At 39.6% G+C, this 21,695-nt stretch overlaps 3 protein-coding genes across 16 annotated transcripts; 1 reads left to right on the top strand and 2 right to left on the bottom strand.

The window, feature by feature from the left end:
• Positions 1-670: 670 nt before the first annotated feature.
• nfyal (nuclear transcription factor Y, alpha, like) lies at positions 671-6,129 on the bottom strand. 13 transcript variants are annotated; one of them, XM_026333281.1, is made up of 10 exons: positions 5,999-6,129; positions 5,156-5,261; positions 4,889-4,969; positions 3,847-3,993; positions 3,349-3,480; positions 3,148-3,250; positions 2,861-3,030; positions 1,864-2,037; positions 1,551-1,661; positions 671-1,365 (listed from the first exon to the last, which is right to left on the bottom strand). In XM_026333281.1, exons 2-10 carry the CDS (start codon positions 5,234-5,236, stop codon positions 1,300-1,302), a joined length of 1,065 nt encoding a protein of 354 aa, XP_026189066.1. In that variant the 5' UTR covers positions 5,237-5,261; positions 5,999-6,129; the 3' UTR covers positions 671-1,299. The 13 variants fall into 13 exon arrangements, with proteins under 13 accessions (XP_026189066.1, XP_026189069.1, XP_026189071.1 ...); XM_026333284.1 differs by having other exon boundaries at positions 671-1,362; XM_026333286.1 differs by having other exon boundaries at positions 2,879-3,030.
• Positions 6,130-7,161: 1,032 nt separating this feature from the next.
• Positions 7,162-8,471, top strand: ngrn (neugrin, neurite outgrowth associated). 2 transcript variants are annotated; one of them, XM_026331868.1, is made up of 4 exons: positions 7,182-7,201; positions 7,337-7,471; positions 7,562-7,672; positions 7,768-8,471. In XM_026331868.1, the coding sequence occupies exons 2-4, from the start codon at positions 7,356-7,358 to the stop codon at positions 8,354-8,356; spliced, it is 816 nt and encodes a 271-aa protein (XP_026187653.1). In that variant the 5' UTR covers positions 7,182-7,201; positions 7,337-7,355; the 3' UTR covers positions 8,357-8,471. The 2 variants fall into 2 exon arrangements, with proteins under 2 accessions (XP_026187652.1, XP_026187653.1); XM_026331867.1 differs by having other exon boundaries at positions 7,162-7,471.
• Positions 8,472-8,770: 299 nt separating this feature from the next.
• On the bottom strand, positions 8,771-21,084 carry sort1b (sortilin 1b). The gene is made up of 20 exons (XM_026331866.1): positions 20,537-21,084; positions 18,696-18,755; positions 18,402-18,475; positions 18,150-18,252; positions 17,847-18,008; positions 17,397-17,470; positions 16,484-16,533; positions 16,049-16,176; positions 15,329-15,473; positions 14,620-14,775; positions 14,067-14,173; positions 13,677-13,779; positions 13,380-13,551; positions 12,877-13,067; positions 12,568-12,757; positions 12,053-12,169; positions 11,821-11,929; positions 11,578-11,690; positions 11,329-11,458; positions 8,771-10,858 (listed from the first exon to the last, which is right to left on the bottom strand). The coding sequence occupies exons 1-20, from the start codon at positions 20,798-20,800 to the stop codon at positions 10,844-10,846; spliced, it is 2,463 nt and encodes an 820-aa protein (XP_026187651.1). The 5' UTR covers positions 20,801-21,084; the 3' UTR covers positions 8,771-10,843.
• Positions 21,085-21,695: the final 611 nt, after the last annotated feature.

Raw genomic sequence — 21,695 nt, 5'->3', positions numbered from 1 at the left:
TAAACAGAGTACAGCGAATTTTAACTAAGCACTTCTTTAGACCTAAAAATTAGCTCCACCTGCTCTAACACATCATGAAAATACTCTAATGCATCACTTACAGGACATACAATATATAATCATATGCCCTATTAAAGGGTTCACTCTGCATAATGACTGCTTTTACTTCTAATACTCAAATTTAAATTCCATAGTAATAAATCGACCTATAACGCAGCCCCTTTGACCAGGATGCCAACTCCTAAAACTCCTGTGAATAAAGGTTTTAAAAAATACATTCAACTGGGAGTAAAGAAGTAACTACCAATAACCTTGAGTCACTTAATAAAATTTAATTGACTTATGTTCATGAACTCACTGTCCAACCTTTTTTCATTATATATAAAAAAAAAACAGTGCTGGACTGCATTTGATCAGTAAAAAAATCTATTATCTACAATGAAGAATCCAAATGCTTAGATGGACTGACAAATGAAGAAATAACTACATGTATATAATGTGTAAAGTGATGTAACATTGAACTTTTTTCCCCTAGAAACAGTACATCTAACTACAAACTGTATAAAATGCATCCACAGAATTGGGCAAATTAGGGAGTACAGCCATTACACAGTGGGGAAGAAAAGTGTTTCTATACAATATCTTCACATTTCCTTTTTTTGTTTTTTGCTCAGTGGATGCAAATCGGACTTGAGATGCTCAGTCTGTCCACCGCAGCACATAAGTTGGACAAATGTCAAAATTAGGGCATTGCATAAACAATATAAGACACTAATGTTGCATTAATGCTTATTGAGTGTCTGAAAAAAAAAATCTGTACCATTTACAAAAAAAAAAATTTAAAACAATAAGTATCCACTGATGAAAATTTTTCATATATTCAACAGACCAGGATCTGACAGAGTATGGGGCTTCACAGCTGTCATTTCCTCTGTGTGACTTGTCCTGGTTTCTCATAACTTAATGTTTCATTATTGTCCAAACAAATTCTTATGAAAATATTAACTATCGAAAAAGCTGGTCCTAAGTGCCGGCGACCAGTAAAGCAAAGCTTGGAAGCATCCTCCGTTTTGTGGACAATCGGAACAGTCCACAGGATCGACAGTCCCCTGGAAGACCAGTGTAGAAGTGGAGAGATGACAATAGAAACCCAATGGTGGAGCTGTGGTTTGGTGCATGAAAGTAGGGCAGGAGAGAGAAAAAGTGAGAGGAGAAAGGTGCAGCAAATGGCTTAGCTCGGATGAAGAGTCTCAGGCAGGGTAGATTTCACAGAGAGCAGCGGTGATGCTGGCGATGGTGCTATGAGACTCGGATCATTTGAGCCACTGTCTCGTCTGCTCCTGCCTGGCCTACATCCTGCTGCTGCTACCCGAGAAGTGGAGAAAAGAGATCAGGTTACCATTATAAGAGGCTTCTTTCCTTGGTGACACATCACTAGTTCAACACAAGCTACTAATAAAAACATCAGGCAGGTAGTTCTAAATGTTTGGATGACAGTTTCGAAAAAAATTAGAGTTGAGCGAGCATATTTTGACTATATATTGACATACCTGCGACAGGGCCAATGCCATTTCCTCCTTGTCCTTAGGTGAAAAGAAACGTCCTCCATCTCCCCGTTTGCGCTGCATAGCATGACGGTGACGAGACTCGTGCAGGTATTTCTGTCATAGAGAAAAGGCATACGCTCTAACACTAGGAGTATACTGTGTAAGTTTGTGAATGCAATTTTCATGTCATACATTCAGTAAAATTTTCAAGTTCGTGTCTCATTGGGTATCAACAGCCATGTTAACATGCACAGTATTTGTTTACATGTGCAGTTAAATCATAGGTGTGGGTAGTCTGCTATTAACAATGCCGTACCCTCCTTTCTTTGGGAATCTTGCCCTCAGCCTCCAGCTTTGCCCGGGCCTGTCTTCTTTTCAGGATGCGATGGTATTGTTTAGCATTTACATACAAAGGCTCCTCCTCAAGCATCTCAGCCCCTGGCAGGGGTATACGCTGCATTGTGGGAACTCCTCCACCTCCAGGTACCATCTAATAGGAAAGACACAATCAAATACACAAGTGCTTAGCACCCCAGGCATTAAAAGCATATAATAAAATATGCTCATACAAACAGCACAAGGCTTCTATTCATTACTGATATGCAATATTTCACAATCCAGCTTTTGCATCTGAAATCTCATGCTTATACAGGTGTTTTGCAAATCGACATGCCTCCTCCCCAATGTCCAACCAGGACTGACCTCCAGGACTGACCTCTCATTCAGAAAAAAAGTATATGTTTATATTCTTTTAGTCCCCAAGCCGAGCTATCTCTGGAAGGATACGTTTAGGACTCAACCCACACTATTTCCAGTCCTCTCTTGCTCTTGTCCATGCCACACAAACTCTGATGTGACTGCAGCCTAACAATTATGATGAAGTTGACAGAGCAGTGAGGGAGATGTCAATCAAGCACAGGAAATCTAAGGAGAGGTCAACTCCAGCAAAATAAGTGTGTGGGTGGACAACAGGAGTTATGAACTTTTAATGAACATTGTAATGTTGCCTTTGACTAAATCTTTCAAATTATGTTTCTTATACAGTGTTATGATTCATTTTGTCAGCTTTAATACAATTAACAAGGGAAAACAACAGAAGTAAGTATCACCAAACACTGAATTATTCTAATATGTTTCTACCAGGAGCTAATAAATCCATTATCAACTCAATTTTTACAGTTTCACACTGCAGGAAAACCACAAATATAATTATTAAGAAATAATTTTGAAGTTTTGTGACCTCCACCATACGGTACACCCTTTAGTGAGTTTAGATTTTTAGAAAAAAAAAAAGGTAATAAGATGCTGGGTACCTCTGCACAGGGTCTTACCATGACCATTCCACCTGTATTGACCATATTGCCAGAGACAGGCAAGGTGACGGTCACAGTGCCTTGGCCGCTGTTAGTGGTGTTGGTGTTGGCACCCCCTGCCTGTACAATCTGAGCACCAGCCAAGCTGGCGGCTGGAATTGTGATCATTCCTGGAAACAGATTATCATCACAGTTCTTACTCAAAATGACAACCATCAGTACTCCTGTTTATAAAGTTTACAGTGCTCCAGGCAGAGAAACAGTAGAAAAAAAAAAACAGAGTTTACCCTGCTGCAGGACCGTACCATCTGCATTGACAGGCTGGTAGACAATGGTCTGCCCATCAGCTGTCTGTGCCACCTGCTGGCCTTGCACACTAATCTGCTGCCCCTGCAGCACCACAAATAAGGAGAGAAGGACATTCAGTACCTATGTAAATAACAATCTGATTAAATAAATTTGTTACCCGACTGGTGAGAATTTAACACCTGGTTCTGCCCAGCGGTGATGGCTGTCTGGGGCTGCTGGATGATGATCTGCTGGGTTTGACCCTGCTGGCCCTGGAGCTGGAGGGTCTGACCACCTTGCAATTGGATCTGACCTGGCTGCACCAACTGAATCTATGCACATTCACAGAATAATACTCAAAAGGTTGTCATGAATCACTGCTCAGTAAGACAGCAGGTTAAGTCCAGTAACTTCAAAAATGAACTGTCATTAAATCATGCACATTATATTGTTTTTTTTAAATGGGACAACCTTAGAAAAAATAATGGCACCTTCATTACACCGATATCACAGAAATCAATTTATCATTACTTAAAAAAAAAAAAAAAAATCAAGTAAGTATCTGTCAACAATACTGAACACATCCTTTACATTTTTCTACCAATAATATTCCACTGAGAAAACAGTGTACTTGTACAGGATATTGTTGTGAAATCTTAGTACAGTTCTTAATCTAGTAAATGAACTTTATTCTTTACCTGCTGTAACCCCTGAGCTCCAGATACAGGGACCTGCATTATGGTTTGTCCCTGTCCCCCTGTCATTGCCTGCACCATGATGGGTTGCCCTGATGATGTGATGAGCTGCCCACCACTCACCTGGACCATTAGAGGCTGTCCCTGGACCTACAGAGGCAGAGAAAGCTGTTATAGCAGCAATGACAGTGTTTATTAACTCTGTATCACGTAATATGTGACTTAAAGGACTGCAACCATGTGATGTCAAATCAGAAACATCCACATCATGGTACCATGTATACAAGTAGTTCCTGCCATTGTTTTGCAATGTACAAACATGAAACTATTTGGTTTCATAGTGGACCCACATTGCAGCCTATGCACAGCACATTTAAAATACATTTATCATGAAGTCAGGCCACACTTGCAAAATACAAATCCTTTGTATTTAGTAGTTTTGTATTTGCTGTAATACTACTGTTGATCCAGGAGGTTAAATTATGCTTATTTTAATTTGATGTACTTAAAAACAAATGATTAGACAAGATACCGCCAAGTAGCATCCATGAATAATGAGTGTGTGACCACACTTCACAAGTGAACATCTGTGACATCAGCAGTGCAATGGGAAAAATGCCAGAGAGATGAACCCCAATGCCATTTTGCAAGACAATAATAAAAAATATATAGCTATATAGTCAAAAGATTCTTCTGCAAACTGCAAAAAAAAAAACATTTATTTGACTGAGTTCCTTGGCTTTCATCCTAATTAGGAAGAATAATGACTGACTTGGAAAAACTTGCTTTGAAAAGCAACAGACGCAGTTCCAACAAACAGCAGTTTTATGACAGCCACAAAGAGCACAAGCAATAATCTGAGGCTGACAAACAACACACTGTGCTGAGTAACATGCAGTTCAGGCAGCTGTATGACATGCTGGGCAGGAGGGGATGAACCAAACAGCACATAGATGGGGTCATGAAAAACAGCCCTGGTCGGAGCATGCAAACTCTTAGGCCTTAAAACCATCATGACACTGACACAGGGCGACGGTGACACCGCTACCTGGAGTGTCTGCACCTGCTGGCCTGAGGCCGTCACCACTGGCGCCTCTGTTTGCAGCTGCACAGCTGTCACTGTGCCCTGTGTCGGCAGGTAAGGTGGGATAATAGTCTCAGATAAGTGGTTATGGGGGGGGGGGGATAAATTAGATCTGGAATTTCCTAGAACAGTTTCAGTCAGTGTATCTGCTGTAAGATCACAAGTTTAATAAGCTGATTGCAACTTTTCTTCATCAAAACTAAATTCATGAGTTCATTTGGAGCTCACCTGCTGCTGGATCTGTCCATTGGCAGTCTGCACGACTATCTGCTCTCCAGTTGTGGTGGTGGCAGTGGTGTACTGCTCCATAGCTTATTATTAGTCACAATCCTCTCTGGAGACAAGAGACATAAACAGCATTAGCTGACGTTAGATGCACAACTGATTGATCTGATATTTCAGCCACAACCTATCAGGATCTAGCTACGTGATCCCAACTCATTGTTTATCACTGGCTAATATTTAGCTAATCAGCAACAATAACATTAACGCTTTCAGTTTTAACTCATCGTGTTAGCTTATGTCACAATATGAGAAATAGTATGTGTGAAATTTTGAAGCGATATGAACCTCAAGCTGGATGATAATAGCAGCAAGTGGCGATAGTAGGAGGTTTACGTGAGAGCTAACCAGGCTAGCATAGGCTAGATGGTTTAAAAACGTGGAAAATGCTAGAAAGCTCAGCAGGGACGATTAGTTTACAGCAAAAAGCTCTACCAGTAGTCTTAAACGTGGACTGCTGTCTGTTGTAGTCGATGATAGTCTGCTAGGCGACGTTTATTTATGGATGGACTCGGTTATGATCACCCGTTTCTTTGTTTGAGACTGGATATTTTAGCTAAGTAGCTATCGTTAGCTCCGCTTTGTCGACCATCGGAGATCATGTTTCCTCAAAGCAGCCCACACCGGGAACATGAATCCGTCTGAAGCCTAACTAGTCCGGGACATAGCGGTCGAAATCAAACTGGCGTTTGAGTTTTTTTGCATTTAGCAGGGTTAGTAATTTGGTTGGTCAATGACAAACCAATCCGTGCTGACAACTACCAATGCCTTCAATCGGGTCTCCCTTACCGTGTCTCCGCTGTCCGGTTTCCCTCTGATTGGCTCCAGTACAGCTCGCTAAAGCCCAATCAACAAAGTCAGCGGACAAAATGGCGCAAATGAAACAGCGGGGCCCGGGAGGAGGCGCGCAGCTGCGGGACGGCACGGCGACTGAGCGGGGCGCAGTGTCCGCGGTCACCGGCAGATGTCGCCCTTTAGGCACATGTTTTTTTTTTTTTATTTATTTCCATTTACTTGTTTTTTAAATACTTTATCAAACTCCGCACAATTTGCGCTTTATAGCCAAGTGTAAGTTTGCAACAATAAAGGCAAAAAAGAGAGAAAATACAGGACATCTATACAACTTTGCACCGTTCAATGCCTTTTTGTTTACATTCATCCTCATATATTCTACTGATGTATTTGTACTATAAGCAAGACTGGACATATATTTTCACTCAGTTTATACATAGGTTGACTTATATATGTGTATATATATCTTATTTTTCTTACTCTGATTCCTATTTTATTGTTCCATTTTCTTATTTGACTTTATTTTATAATGCTTCTTCTTTTTGATTATGTTGCATGCTCTGTGACACTAAGAAAAGAGATAAACATTTCGATCTCTCTGTATGTCCTTCAATATCTTATTATTACCTAAGTCTCGTTTAAAATAGGTTTAACATTATTATATGATCGTTTGTTATTAACACACTATTCCAGCTTTTGATTCATTAAAATCAAAACACGCTTTAGAGTACCTTTTAACTATTATTATTCTTTATTATTCATTTCCATCTGCCGACTCTATTAATTTGTTGTTCAGATTAACTAGACTAAGATGTGTTTCACTGTGGGTTGGATCGGTTTGTACCTGACTGAAAAAACATCCCTCTGGGTTGTGTCAATGTGGCAACCCTGAAACTGTTAAGCATGTTTTCCTGCAATATAATAAGTATAAGTTTGAAAGGGATAAATTCTACTAAAGACTGTCAGAACTAGGAATCTCGTTATTTTCTGTTTTCTTTATTTGACCCAGATGAGAACCAACATCTTTTTTATTTATCTGGGTTTTATTTATTTTGTGAGTCTTTGTTTACAAAAGTATGAAAGTCATAATCCTAAAAGATCCTGCAGAGGGCAGTAATACGCCTTGAGGCGCCTAAACTGGCACAAGAAGAAAACGAAGAAGACGAAGAAGACGAAGAGGACTCATGTCCTATTTGCATAGTAAGCTAAAGAAAGTGGCAGAAAGAGAGGATTCAGGTTTGTGAGTATGGCCCGACCTCTCTGGGTGCTCTCCAGGCTTGGTGCTCTGTTTGGGAGCCCCTTACCTTCTACTCACAGCTGTCGATTCTCCAGCAGAGGTACCAGCGGGGCATGGATGGGTCAGAACCATGTGCACCGAGACAGAAAACCAAACAGAGCTGCGAGACACAGCGATGATATGTCTGATGAAGAACTGGAGGATGTAGATGACAAACTCCAGGCTTTTATTGAGTAAGAGTATGCAGGAGCGATAAACTGTTATTCCACAAGGCATACATCTTTCTATCGGCTGTCTGTGACAATTTCTCTTATGTATTTCAGTGAAGAGAGGAAGAGGCAGAGGAGGGTGAAATTTCACATACTGAGGAGGCAGATGACTCCACCAGGAGCCCCACCGAGGAAGCTTACCTGGGATGCTATTGAGCAGATCAGGTGAGAAGCTAGGTTATCTCAATTCCACCACTGGACTAAAAAAAGGACCATTCACTTATAAATGGCTTTAAAATGGAATGTCACTCAATTTTTAGATACCTGAAGCAAGAGCAACCAGAGGATTGGACAGTAGAGCGTCTGGCTCAGGGTTTCTCCGTCACCCCAGATGTGATCCTGAGAGTCCTCAGGAGCCAGTTTGTCCCTGGCCCTGCCAGAAAAGTCAAGCAGGATGCTAAAGTAATGGCCGAACTGAATCAGCAGGGGCTGCTTTCGGGTGCTAGGACAGGGCAGGACAGGCTGAAGCTGCAAGGGAATCGCACACCAGCAGCACTCTCACCTGGAAGCAAAGAAGATGCTTTGGTCCCCGTGGCAGACAAGACCCTGATGATTCGAGGAGAGGGCTCAGGATCCCTGGCCAAGAGTCCTTCCCCCGTCACTGTTTTGCCCACGCAGTTCAAAGCTGGTATCAGTAAAGATGCCACCCTGACAAGAGCAACAGGAGAAGGCAGTACTGCTAACACATATCCTACACCGGAGGAGGATGAAGAGGAAGAGAGTTGGGATGGGCAGGTGTTGACAGAAGAAGAACTAGAACGGTTTATGGAAATGGAACGTCCCTCTCTCCCGGTGCAAGTTGGGAATGACTTCTTTGACACTGAGGGCAATTTTTTGTATAGAATCTGAGGAATCTCAAAGATTTTCCCAAGCGGATTGTTGTGTGTGTGTGTGTGTGTGTAGACTGTAAGTGGGCAAATTCAGAAAATTAACATGTTTAACAAATAAATATTTCAATATTAAATATTTCATTTATTTTTGTTATATTTAATTTATAATCCCCCATTTGGTCTGAATAAAAGTCCAATTAAAAAATAGATACGGGACTAAAGATGTACAACCTGTAACCATGCAGCTGTGGTGTAATCAGATAAAGGACACAGATCAAATTATTTTTTTTGCACCTGATGAATAATTGCAGTAGCCATTTTACAAACTCGGTGTGTGAAAATGTTACGATAGGCTGCAATATAAAAAATTATATATGGACTTTCCGGGCTCATGTTTTTGTCACCGCTGTCAGTAATGAGTGGGTGATAAAAATAGAGGAACATATGAATTTATTGGGAAAGCCAAAGAAAATTGCTTCAAATATATAGACGAGAGAAACATCAGATACAAAGATGTGACTTGTATTTACAGAACAACCACGATGACTTATTCATTTATACAGAACTTTTAAAGTGTAAGAAAAAATGTTTTAATGTAATAAGAACTCTTCCAGTGTATAACATAACCCTTTACCCATGTGCTTTTTTATTGACTCTTATGTCAAACTATCACAGCCAGAATTTTGTCTCATGCCAAGACGTGAGATAGAGACTAACCAGGTTATTGCAGACTATTTTATCTTTACAATGCTCTGTAAGGTGAAATATTATTGAAAGATAACATGCAGCTTAAAGGGAGCTCATATTAAACAGACATATTCTTTACTGCCCAAGGATCCATTTTAGCCAGAGTGTAGCTGAGGGGTCTCACTGACATACTGGGGGAAACCGGTCACATAGAAGTTGATTATCAGTAAATAGACACTGGCCACACACTGGGACACAAATTCTTGCACCAGGCACTTGTATAACCACATCTAATTTACTGCATTCTGAACATGCTAGTCACAAATAAATAAAATTTATATGAAAACAATTAATACAAGACAGACCAAATGATTGTGCAACAAATGTTCAAAAGAAAGAAAAAAAAAAAACAAAAACAAGATTTGATGTGAAGACAGGACAGACCTACTGAGACACACTAACCCAGTGTAGCATCCAAATGACAATGATATCAGAATTAAAAATAAAAACATCGGTTCAATTCAAGACACAGACGGGAAGCTGTTATGTAGATACAAAAAAAAAAAAGAAAAAAAAAATCAATTTCACTGTGTTGCAGCTTCTACAATGTCTAATTAATTACAGTGACTAATTCTTCTCATAGTTTACAGTGTTACTACTATACAACATTTACAACATTTTTTATTTTTTACTTCGCTCCTGTGTTTCTATCAGCAAATGATACAAATGTGTTGGGTTATCTGAATGTGTTGTAAAAATATTTGTAGATATTTACTATCAAAATATAATTGTTTCTGACATTCTGAACACCTTTGAATCACAACTTGCAATTTGTTAAAAATTTGTTGGTACATATTTAGTACAAACTCATAAAGGACTTTGTGCTTTAAGCAGTTAGAACTGCAGACATTAGTTTTTGAAATAGCCCTGTCTTGAAACAGACACACTTAATCAGCCTATACATTGTTGCACAATGTTTCCTTACAACAAAAACATCCCCAATAAGATCGCTGAGTGTGCATGGGCAATATACTAAAGCTAAACATGTTATGTGTATCAAATCTATTGCAAATGGAAACCTCAACATGCCTTTTTATTCTGACCATGGATCTCATTGCCGTGGAGTACCAAAGTAGCTCAGGCTTGTATTTCAAGCGCAGACTACAAAAAGGGGTTTCACAAATGTGTGCCAAGAAAACCTGAAAACTTAAAATTTACATACTCTTGACCATCGGGGGGGTACACTTTTTGACGAATAAATACTTTAAATAAAGTAGGGATTAAAACTAGTGTGAGAGTTGTTAACAGCAGCAACCTTCCAAATTAATAACATTTCCAAAATGGCAAAGACAAAAAAAGATTTATGTACAAGTGCATGAGAAAAGGGACACAGATCTTTCACGGAGGCAAGCAGTATTTGCAGGCTCACTTCCTGTAATGCAGTGGTGGTGGATCTTTCACAACTAGCTTTACTCCAAACCCCATTATTCTGGCTCTGTAAGCAGTTCAAACTACTGCATCAGTTCTTCATTACCTAAAATAAATAACCTGGAAACTGGATCAATTGGATGAATAACTGACAAACACTAAGACTTCCTTCTTAGTTCTCAGCTGTGTATTAGTCCCAGGAAGCCTTTGTACATTCATTATTCTTCATAGATGACAGAAGAGTGGCAGACTCTTTATCTGATAGCTGAGACCGAAGCTCGTACTAGAAGGTGAAAGGAAAGTAGCAGGAGACAAAAGAGTGGCAGGAATAGCAGTCGGCCGCGGCGTGGACTGGAAACCTGTTACTCAGTTGCATGACAGGTTGTGCCTGCTATTCAAGCAGGTCCTGTGCAAAAAAAAAAAAAAAAAGAGAAGGAGAAAAAAAGTATAGCAGTATAGTCAAAACCAACACAGGTGGGCAAACAAGAAACCATTATGGTTATATTTACATACTCTTTACTCAAGTGATCTAGCTGTGGTCCCAAGTCACATTTCTGTCATAAGTGTTTTACAGCAAAGTAAAATCACACACTGATTTAAAAATAAAAAAAAAAAATAAAAAAAAGACTACAACTATTTAAGTCACCTTTAAAATGAAACACTTTCACTTCTGCAAAACCGACAGGGACAAACAGCACATAGACAAACATGACTGTCCTCTCCCACCTTCCTAATTCCAACTAATTTCTATATGACAAGCTGCACGTTTTAGAGAGATACACAGTTATCCCATTGGTTTCACTGCAAAACAAGAGCCCAGGTTTTAGCCAGGTTTCGTTTTTCCATGTGTTTGAGGGGAAAAGATATCCACTGTACCTCATCTGAGTCGTCATGAAACTCTATCTTGCCGTTTTGGGTGTGGTTGGTCTCGAGAGGGTCGTCCATCCCATCGACAGCATTGTCCTCAACATGCTGCTGCAGCACAGAGTACCTGTGAACCAAGAACCTGTAGAACACATTCAAAATACTGTCTGGTTACTTCAATTCCTTGAAAAATATAGAAAACACAACGAAACAGATGCAGTTTCTCTCCTCGATGATTTATGGTCAGAAAGGTACACTAACCTGCCACCACAGACGTATTTCTTGACAAAGATGACACTTGCTGTAACGCTCAGCAGCATGATGATAATGACTGATAGCACAATGGGTATGGACTTGGAGGAGTGACTTTCCACCTGTAAAAATACCAGCAGAAGAAAAAAGTCAGAAAAAGGTAGCACAGGAAGACAGACACACTGTAGATGAATATATAGTACAACTAAATTTATTAATTTTCATGAAGTCGTTATAGGCAGAGGTACTGACCACAAGTTCGGGGCTGACCAGGTCACTCACACACCTCTTACTGAGGTCGATCTCTTTACGCTCAGGCATCGCTCCTCCCTTACATTTATCTCCAGGGATTTTCCTATAGCTGTGGACCAGATGCACATGTTGGGTTTTAACACTCAATGAAGATTGATGATGAAAAAGAATCTAAATTATAAAATATTGCTAAATGAACGTTTTATCTGTTTGACTGAAACTGGATCCTTACCCAGTAGTCTGCAGTTGCTCCTCTTTGCCGTGCAGACAAAATTCCAGCACCTTGCCTTCCAGGTCCGGCTGCTCCACACACACTGAGCTGTTCTCCTGACGGTAGTATCCAAAATCACTGTGACAGAGTGGAAGAAAAACCCAAAATCTACTCTTGTTACTGCAAATTACCAGTTGTGCGGCTCAGAATTTGAGTTGTGTCTGAAGCCACAATGGATTTTCACTTTGGGATACTTTTATACTGCTATTCAGTACCAGTGTGGCATCTCTGATGTGGACTTTTTTTTCAGGTTACTGTGTCTTACATTTCAACCTGCATCCATCATCAAGTACACATCTTGGAATGATCTCCATGAACTGATTATAAATCATATTTGAATTAGCCATAGTAATTTTCAAAATTATTTTAATCAATAAAAACATTTCTTTGTTATCAGTCACCAAAAATATGTTTATCTCATGAGGCTGAATTTTTTTTTTTTTTTTTTTTTTTTTTTTTTGAGTGTGCCACCTTACCACAGGAAGTCATCCAGGGTGCACAGACAAGTGGTTGGCTGGGTGGTGACCTGGTAGTCTCGTCCGTTCCAGCAAACAGAGTCCTTTCTGAGACGCAGGAACTTTTCTTTGTAGCCCAGTATGCATCCATCATTAGGGTCACTGATGTCATTAGAGTGGGCCAACCACTGCACATAGTCCTTGTCTTCACCTAAAAGCATCAGCATTTTGAATTTTGCCTTTTTATATAATCACAAAAAACCCCACAAAATATCTCTAAGTTTATCTAAGTTTTTCATATTTAAAAAAGATTTTTTTTGTGCCACTCACAGTCTCTAGTGAGAAGATCCCGGAAGTCAATGGTGATAGAGATCCAGTACTCGTTGATGAGGGAATCCCTGTAGCCCCAGATGCTGACATTCATGGAACGAGCTCCCGGCTCCGATGCCAGCCCAGTAAAGTAGATGGGGTCGTCAGTGAAGTTGTACACACCCCAGCACTGTCCTTCATCAGTAGAAAACCTGCCGGGTCATTGAAGAATGCAAAAACATCAGCATAATGGAGCTTTAAAGTAAAGCAACAAAATGTGAGAGAATAACATACAATATCTGAATTACTATTATGTAAAGAGAGTATAAAATATTTTACCATTTTGCATTAGAAAAAAAAAAAAAACAAGCTTTGGCGCTGTCGTAAAGGTTGGACCTCAGAAAATAAATAAATAAAATAATAGAATACAGTGAGATAATATTTTATTCAGAAGATGTATAGAGGACAAACTACTCCCATCATCAGCTAATGCAAGTCAAACTCCGCAGTTTCCTTTCACTCACTTGATCTGGTTGACAGCTTGATTGGGGCTGTGCTCTACAGCCACCAACAACCCCCCAGAGTCCAGAATGGCATAGTGATGGGGTCCACTGAGAGCTTTAATCCAGGTGTACCCACCATCATCAGACACATACACATCAGGCCTCATGACTGAGATAGCATCACCAACACTCCCTGAAAAAATATAAAGACCGCAAAAAAAAAAAAAAAAAAGAAGTTGTTTGTCCAGATAAATAATTTCCAGACTATTTCACCCAATACTAAAATATTTGTGAAAGTTCGCATGAACTTATAATTACCATGAGCTAAGATAAGGCCAACAGCATTTGGTTCAGACAGAGGCAGCATGGGAACATTCAGCTTCATAGCAGTACTGTAGGCTGCGTGGATGTGGAGACTGCACTGTAGGCGTAAGCACAAGCATGATTTAGTATTTTAGTATCTGGCTGTTTATAGTACCAACACCATCAAAAATCACTGACTGAAGATGAAAAATGACCAATATTACCATGATACATATACTGCATTTGACCTTCATGGAATCCATACCTTAAATCATCATACAACAACACAATCTGGAACTGTATCTTACAAAACTACAGCAGAAAGTAAATTTTCATCAAGACCAGTTAACTTTTTTATCTTTGTTTTCTCTCTTCAGACACACCAGTTCCCTTTTCTTTTTTTACCTTGTTTGGGTCCTTGGCTGTAGCATCGCACTTGCTGTTGGCAGGTTTTCTCAAAGGAACCCATTCCCCTCCCTGATCGAAGGACACCACACTTTGCACCGACTTATCTAAAACAACAATGCAAGGCCATAAATGTATTTGACAGCCCTGCCCCAAAACAATGCAAGGAAAGCTTAAATCTGGCTACTCCAAAAATACAAACAAACAGGTAAGCTGGAAGTACAGTGCAAGTACAGAATTATCAGGTGGAAGAGCTGGGGTAAGAAAACATAGATTACAATATAACAAGAAAGACAAGAGTTTAACAGAAAAAACAGAGACAGTAGACCCAAGTTGAAATTTGGCTGGTTATGAGAGTCATTTCTGATTAAACGTTAGCCAGCAGCTTTGCACAGGCAGCTCTTTTAAAACAAACAACTATTTAAATATTTACTCAACACCCTCCCTTTGGTGTGTAATGGAGAAGTCAAACGTGTGCGTGGGTCGAGGGAAATTTGAGTACAGGCATATGTTGCTGTTCCTTTATCTTAGCAAAGGCAAATGACAGAACTACCTTCAGCCAGGACACTGGTGATGAAAACTCCCCGTAGGGAGGTGACATTAGTGAAGTCTGTATCGCCCCCCGTGGTGGTGTAAAGGTGGCGCTCCAGTGACTTGGAGTATACAGTTCCCCGGTCATCTGATACATAAATTGTACCAAATCCTGTGTCTGTGGACAAAGAAAAGACCCCACAAATTCACACATAATGCAGGTAAATTTCAGATGCAGGGCTTCAGAGCTGGTGGTATGAAATAATGTACTGAGGAGCTTAGTGAGCTTATATTGTGAAAGTTCATGGCATGGCCAAAAATACGCAGACGTGTCAACATAACACCTTACACCCATATGTGATAGCTGAATATGCTATTCCAAAACCACAGGCATTAAAATGCTGCTTCAACAGCCTCCACTCCTCTGGGAAAGCTTTCCAAAAGGGGCATGAACCTCCTCAGCCAAAAGACTGCACTAACCTTAGAGAAAAGGCCTGGACTTTTCTTAAATGAAAATAAACCTAGACAAAACCATTAAAAAAAAAAAAAAAAAACTAGAACAAGTCAAAATGTGCACTGCAAAAAAGCATATGCAGATTAAATAATTAAAACAAAATCCAAAAAGTTTAAAACGTGTCAAATTTCAATGTCAGCTTAATGTTCACACTGTTGAATCTTAGAACTATAAAACCTGCAATGCGGTAACGTATCAAGTGGATTTATGGACCGACCTCCTGGTTCGTCAACATGCATGAAGACCATTTCATCATTTGCTGCCAGGATGGAGTAGAACTGCTCGTGACCAACAGGTGGCAGCTGGGCCATGTTCCACGTGTCACCGTGATCCACTGACACATGGATCGCCCTCAGGGTGCCCTGCACAAAAATATGGGAAAGAAAGAAGAAAAAAAAAAGCAGGAGAAGGAGAGAAAGAAAAATAAATGGTATGAGATAAGAAAAAGACTGGGAGTGTGATTACCTCATGCAAATAAATTTTACTTTTTTTTTTTTTTTTTTTTTAAATACCAGGCAAAGGGGAAGAAACACAGCCATGCATAGATAAGCACAATATATGTGTCTAAAAAGCCATGCCGTTTGAATGTCAGAACAGTTTCAGGAAATCATTCATACGTGCAAACTATTCATAGTTAAATACAGTCAGTACTGAGGAACAAACAAATGTGCATATCACTATGACATAGGTTACTTTCTGACAATTTCCCCTTTGATTGTGACCATTAAAATAATGTTCTTCTCTGTATTTACTCCTGTGATACTTGTTCAATGACTTGTCTTTTGAAGGAATATTTATTTTAAATACACCAATGAAAAGTGAAAAATATTTTTTAACCTACACTTGGAATTTATACTTTCAAACTGAATAGACTGAAGGTTTTTTCTTACAAACACCAAGGTCTACAGAAGTATTTTTCCACCTCTTGTAAACTGACCTTCCCTGTCATTACAGAGGCAAACAGGAACCGTCCACCGAGGCCAAAAGAGTAGATCTTGCTGGCAACAGTCTTCACGGTTTTACCAAAGTCTGTTGTTCTCCTCAGTTCTAGCATTCCCCGTTCACCTGACAAAAAAAAAAAAAAAAAAAAATCACAACTTACAAATGACAGTAAAACAAATAAGGAATAAAAGAAGAAAATAAAATCCTGAAAATGAAAATACTAAGTTGGCATTTTATTACGTGCCCCAATTTCAAACTAGCTTCAAAACTAAACTTTAAAAAAGAACTTACAATCTACTTCAACACTTTTATTATTAGCGATAATGTTTTTATTCAAACCATCTGAGGCATCGGCTTTACTGTATGAGGATTTTAGAGGCTGTAGTTTGATTTTTCATTTCAGGTTTTGATCAGAGAGGGAACGACTTACTGCAGGATCCATTGAGGCTGGCTGTAAAAAAGATGGTGTTGTTCAATCCCCTGAAATCAAAATGCAATTTCAGAAGAGTCGAGACACACATTGCAGTCTGCAGAGTCAATGATTTGTAAGCAAAAAAAAGATATGAACTGCTCTGTCGATAAGGATGTGACACAAAGTTTGGATGGGAAAAGCTAGGGAGCATTCCTGTAGCAAGGGAAAATATCAGGTCATTCTCCAGTTCTTTCTACAATACAGTACTTACTTTCACAATGAAAGAAACATATCACATGACACGGCTTTTTAAACAGCACACAGCCATGCCCTTCCTAAATATGCACATCTGAGTGCTACGGTTTGACTTCAAAAAAGTCTTGCCCTGGTTGAATATGACCTATTTTCTTTTGGGATAGTAACAGAGTTATGTTTCAAGAACACTGCTTTGAACATAGAATTACTCAGGCTAGGTGACACATACCAGGAAGTACCTTTAAAACTGCAGGAGTGCTATGAAGGTGGGGCCTACTGGCTATTTTACAAAAGGTGCAGTAACAATAAAAACTATAAAAACCATGTCTATGAACATGTTTGTCTTAAGCTAATTCACTTTAATACAAATCTCCAAACTATCAGCAAAAAAGAATCATTTGGACAAGTCATTTGGCTTGGATTGCCAATAATGCACAGTGAAGACAGGTGTAACAGCACTGTTTTCCATTACATGTAATAATTAGCTTGTTGGAAAAACTAAAACTAAATAAAAGGACAACTGACTAACAGCGTATCACTACTAGAAAGCTTTGCTGTACGGCAGGCAAATGGAAATGGGGTTGGTAAGTATACGTTGACATACAGACCATTGTGGACAGTGACTAACTGCTTTTTGTGCAATAGGCACCTGACAAAGGTTTGTCTTGTCTCTTACCATTTCACCAGACACACCAATTTTTGGACATTTTTCCACTTGCTACCAAAATCTTCAGACAGCCATAGTTCATTCTGAGGATGGAAAAATATGTCCTAAATTAGCTCAGTTCATCTGAAATGACACAAAAACTACTAAGTTAGAGTTGCTCATGAGCACCAAAGAGTAATAAATCTACTCTGTGCATGCATAAAGAATGATTGACTAACACAAGTCTTCTTGCTGTGAGGATGTGAGGTGATGGCCTGTGCTTAAATGTTTAACTAAAGGTCATTAAAAGGTTGCTTACCATCTTAAATTAATAATGATTGATGACTTAAAACTACTACTAATCTAAGATATCCACATGCTCAAGTTTATATGGATTATTTTTATGCTACTTGCTCTGTGAAGCTAACTGGGACTCAAACTGATTAGTGATCACATAGCTCTTTAACCTTCGTTACTTACATTGGTGCTGACAACCATCAGCACCTTGGAATCTGCAGGGTTGTAGGTAATCTGCATCATAGGGATGAAGGGCAGGTCCCTGCGTGTGAAACTCTTTCCAAAGCCATCTGAGACAAAGATTCGAGACCCGTGACCTCCGGACACGTCACCTGTCAGGATCACCTACAAGCCGGAGTGATGAAACAAGCCGGAGTGATGAAACCACATAAGATGATAGGATGTAAAGGTTCCTTACTGTAAGCAAACATTATTGTAGTGAAAACTTTTGCTGTGTAAATGAAGTAAATATAGGTAGGACATTACTTTCCCAGAGTTCTCAGGGCTAATAGCAATGCCATATTCTGATCTGATGAAAGTGTTGTTTATAAGGCTCGTCACATCCTGGAATGTCTTCCCATAGTTCTCGCTGAAAAAAAAAAAAAAAAAAAAAAAAAAAAAAAAAATGGTGGTAGCCAAATTAATTGCAAATCAAGCAATGTACTTTTTTCGTTTTCTTTTTTTAAAGAAAAAAAACAAACAAACAAAAAAAAAAAATAGGAAGGCCAAATGACTTACCTTCGATAGAGTTTAGACTGCCCAATCCTTATCATGAAGAAGGGCACCTGAAAAGTTGTCAAGGCCAGGATGACCTGCCAAGAAAGGTTCAGTTTGAACTCAGTGGAACAAAGATTTAATAATATGCACAAAACCCTGACATAAGAGAAGATCATTACATAATATAAGCAGACAAACTATCTTTTTCATTTTTACAATATTCACTGGGAAACCAAGTTTGTCCCACTAATTTCACAGAATAACACTGCATGAGAGATATGGTAGATGGAAATGGAGAAGAGTGTTTCCACTTACCCCTGTGCCATCTCCAACCCAGGCCAGTGACACCGAACCACTCAGATCGTTGAAGATGTACTACAAAATATAGGAAAAAAAAAAATCATTTTCACAGTAAAGACAAATATATTAAAAATATGAGTTGTATGTCTAAATATTATGAGACCAACAGCCATTTTACTTGAGCCAAAAAGGAAAAGAAAAAAAAAAAAAAACTGGCCTCACAATTCCAAGCTGTGTTTTTTGCTTTCACTGGCACCATGTTTCCCCTCACCATGTGCTCCAGCAAAGATGCCAAAGTGTTAAAAGTGGAGAACCACTTATCAGAACAAAAAGGTGTTTCAACAAATAGGAGGCTTAATGCCACTATCTCAGCAACGCTGTCTGCATACAACAACTGAACACCATATTATAATTGAGGTTATCAGATTTTCACTCAGGAACTACTTTTATACAAATAACTTTTTTCTTCTTTCTTTTTTTTTTTTTTTTTTTTTACTTTTACTGTATAAATAGCGAGTCCTGCTACCTGACATAAGTCGTAAATCCTCAACCACATTCAGTGACTCATTATTCTTCATTTGTATGGACATTCACACACTGTTTAAGGCAGGTCTCTTTCAGCTGCTCAAGCTGTAAGCAGCTTCGTTACCTGCTAAACCTGCATCAGTAGCCTCGAAGGGAGGGAGCAGAGACTCCTGGAATTTTCTCTACCAAAGCCAAGAACACAAAGACTGCAATGCAAAGTGGATCACATGGCATTGAAAAGCCAGGCAAATAAGCAGCACAGGACTCTCCTGAGGTCAACCTCCTGTTTGTTTTAAGCAGAAGACTTTTGTTATTTTATCACATTATGTATTATTTTATTTTTAGATGTATTTGTTTGGTTGCTTTCTCTACAAGGCTAAATTCTTTATTTAAAACTGAAATCCATTACATATCTGGTGGGGCCAAATTCCACCTTATTTTCTGTCCACAATGTAAGTGAAACTAAAAACTAACCATGTAGGCTCTGTTTCCTTGCTGACTGCCTGCTTGTTAACTGCTCTCACCACCCTAGAAACATGGCTATTAATCACTAAATAACCACCACACAGCCAGTCACATGGATTTCCCTGACAACATTCATGCAGTTTCACTCACTGCCAGGCAGAGACAAGTGGGGTTGTCAACTACAGGGTATGCATACTTGAGAAATGTATACTACAGGTTACAGACATTGATGAACTATACCGGAAATATGACAAGTAACCAGTTGGGTAACGCTTATGAACACTTTGAACAAGAGGGAAAATAAGGAGAGTTACAGTTCACTACTCCATCAAAAATTAAAGAAAGATCATGCCCAACATCTCCCACAGAAAGGAAGACATGATCCTTATGGGCTTTTTTTTTTTTAGCTCACAGAAAGGTGTAGGGTATGGGTGAGCGAACCTGTTCCTGAAGTGCCACTACCCTGCTTGTTTTCACACAATCTCTGCAACACCCACTGCTGATTACCTGGATCAGGTGTGTTCGGCCTCCCCCATTCCAAATTGCATCGTCTAGCTTCTGACTGACTGAACACACCTGATCCAGGTAAACAGCAGTGGGTATAGCTGAAAAACAAGCAGGAACATCGCTTGCCCAGTGTGTGGGGAAAGCCTGAACTAGAACTCTTAAATCTGCAGCGTTATAGCCACCACACAGCAGTCACCCTGACATCAGGTGAATGGAAAACAGCCCGTCAGGGCGCGCGCGCACACACACACACACACACACACACAAACAACAGCTGATTAGGCCTATCCGTGCACCTGCGAATCATCATTTAATTGTCAGCCGTGTTAAGTGTAACAGGACCTCAGTGGTTGACTTACATGGTGGGTGTTGTCTGCTAACTTGCTGCCGTATCCTTTTAGAGCTTCGCAGGAGTCTCCCTGCTCGGCGCTTCTTCGTTTAATCTGATGATTAGGTGAGGCACCAAGCCATCCAGGCACAGACCTCTTGGCGATTTTCTCTCCAATGTTTGCACGCTTCACAAAAACCGAGTATGAGACGGGTTTGGATCCTTGATGGAAATCCAACCCGAGCGTGAATGTGGACGCGGATACCAGCAGGACACAGGGCAACAGGAGTCCCATCCTCGTCGCTAGTGTCAGAAAGAAAAGAAAACGAAAACCGGTCTTTTGTTTATTCTAGTCTTGCACAGAAACTGAAGGTCGCTGCAGCTCCGCGGCGGATGACATCAACAAAACAGTAGTCCTCCCTGACAGCGACTATTTTTGGGCTTTGAAAACACGGAGTGCCCTAACAGCGAGGCGAAGAAAAAATATTCAAAACATGGAAAAAAAAATGTAATTTCGATAATTCACCTGCTGTGTAACAGCAATTATTCTCGGTGCAGCTCCCTAGACAACATGACACTATAATGATCAAAGAAATTGTCTGCGGGTCGTAACGCTGCGTGCAGAGAAGGGGCGCTCTGATTGGCTGGTCTTCTATTATTCCGCCCCTACACGCTTTTCTGATTGGTGTAATTCTGGGAAGGTGGCGCCAAAAAAGGAGCGGTATAATTAGCTGTCAAAGCCTGTTAAGGTAGGTTGAGCAATACTATCCATCTATAACATACTTTAAAGTAGCAAGTTTTTTTTTATTATTATTTTTAAGTTGGCAATGACATTACTCACACACAGTAAAAACAGTTGGATTATACCTTTTAATTTTTTTTTTTTTTTCGGTCCTGTTAGTCCAGCCACCAGGCTCTGGCATTCACAAAATGGCAAGCTTAATTAGTAAACAAATGAACACTATGAAATTTGAGTTTTAATCACATTTGTCGTTTATTTCATCAAAGTTCCCAATTGATTGTATTTGAGTCCAAGAAGATTAAAAACATATTTCTATCATAATATTTGTTCTACATATATTTAGTTTTTCATATGCAAACATGAACCTCACAAGTGAAACTGTAATTAGGAAACTCACAGATCTGCAAAAGCGTAGGCCTATGTGTTAATTGCATTAACATGAATAAAG

The sequence above is a fragment of the Mastacembelus armatus genome, chromosome 7 (assembly GCF_900324485.2).
Source record: "Mastacembelus armatus chromosome 7, fMasArm1.2, whole genome shotgun sequence".
Taxonomy (NCBI): domain Eukaryota; kingdom Metazoa; phylum Chordata; class Actinopteri; order Synbranchiformes; family Mastacembelidae; genus Mastacembelus; species Mastacembelus armatus.
The sequence above is the reverse complement of the archived record's forward strand: the minus strand, read 5'-3'. Positions and strand labels throughout refer to the sequence as shown.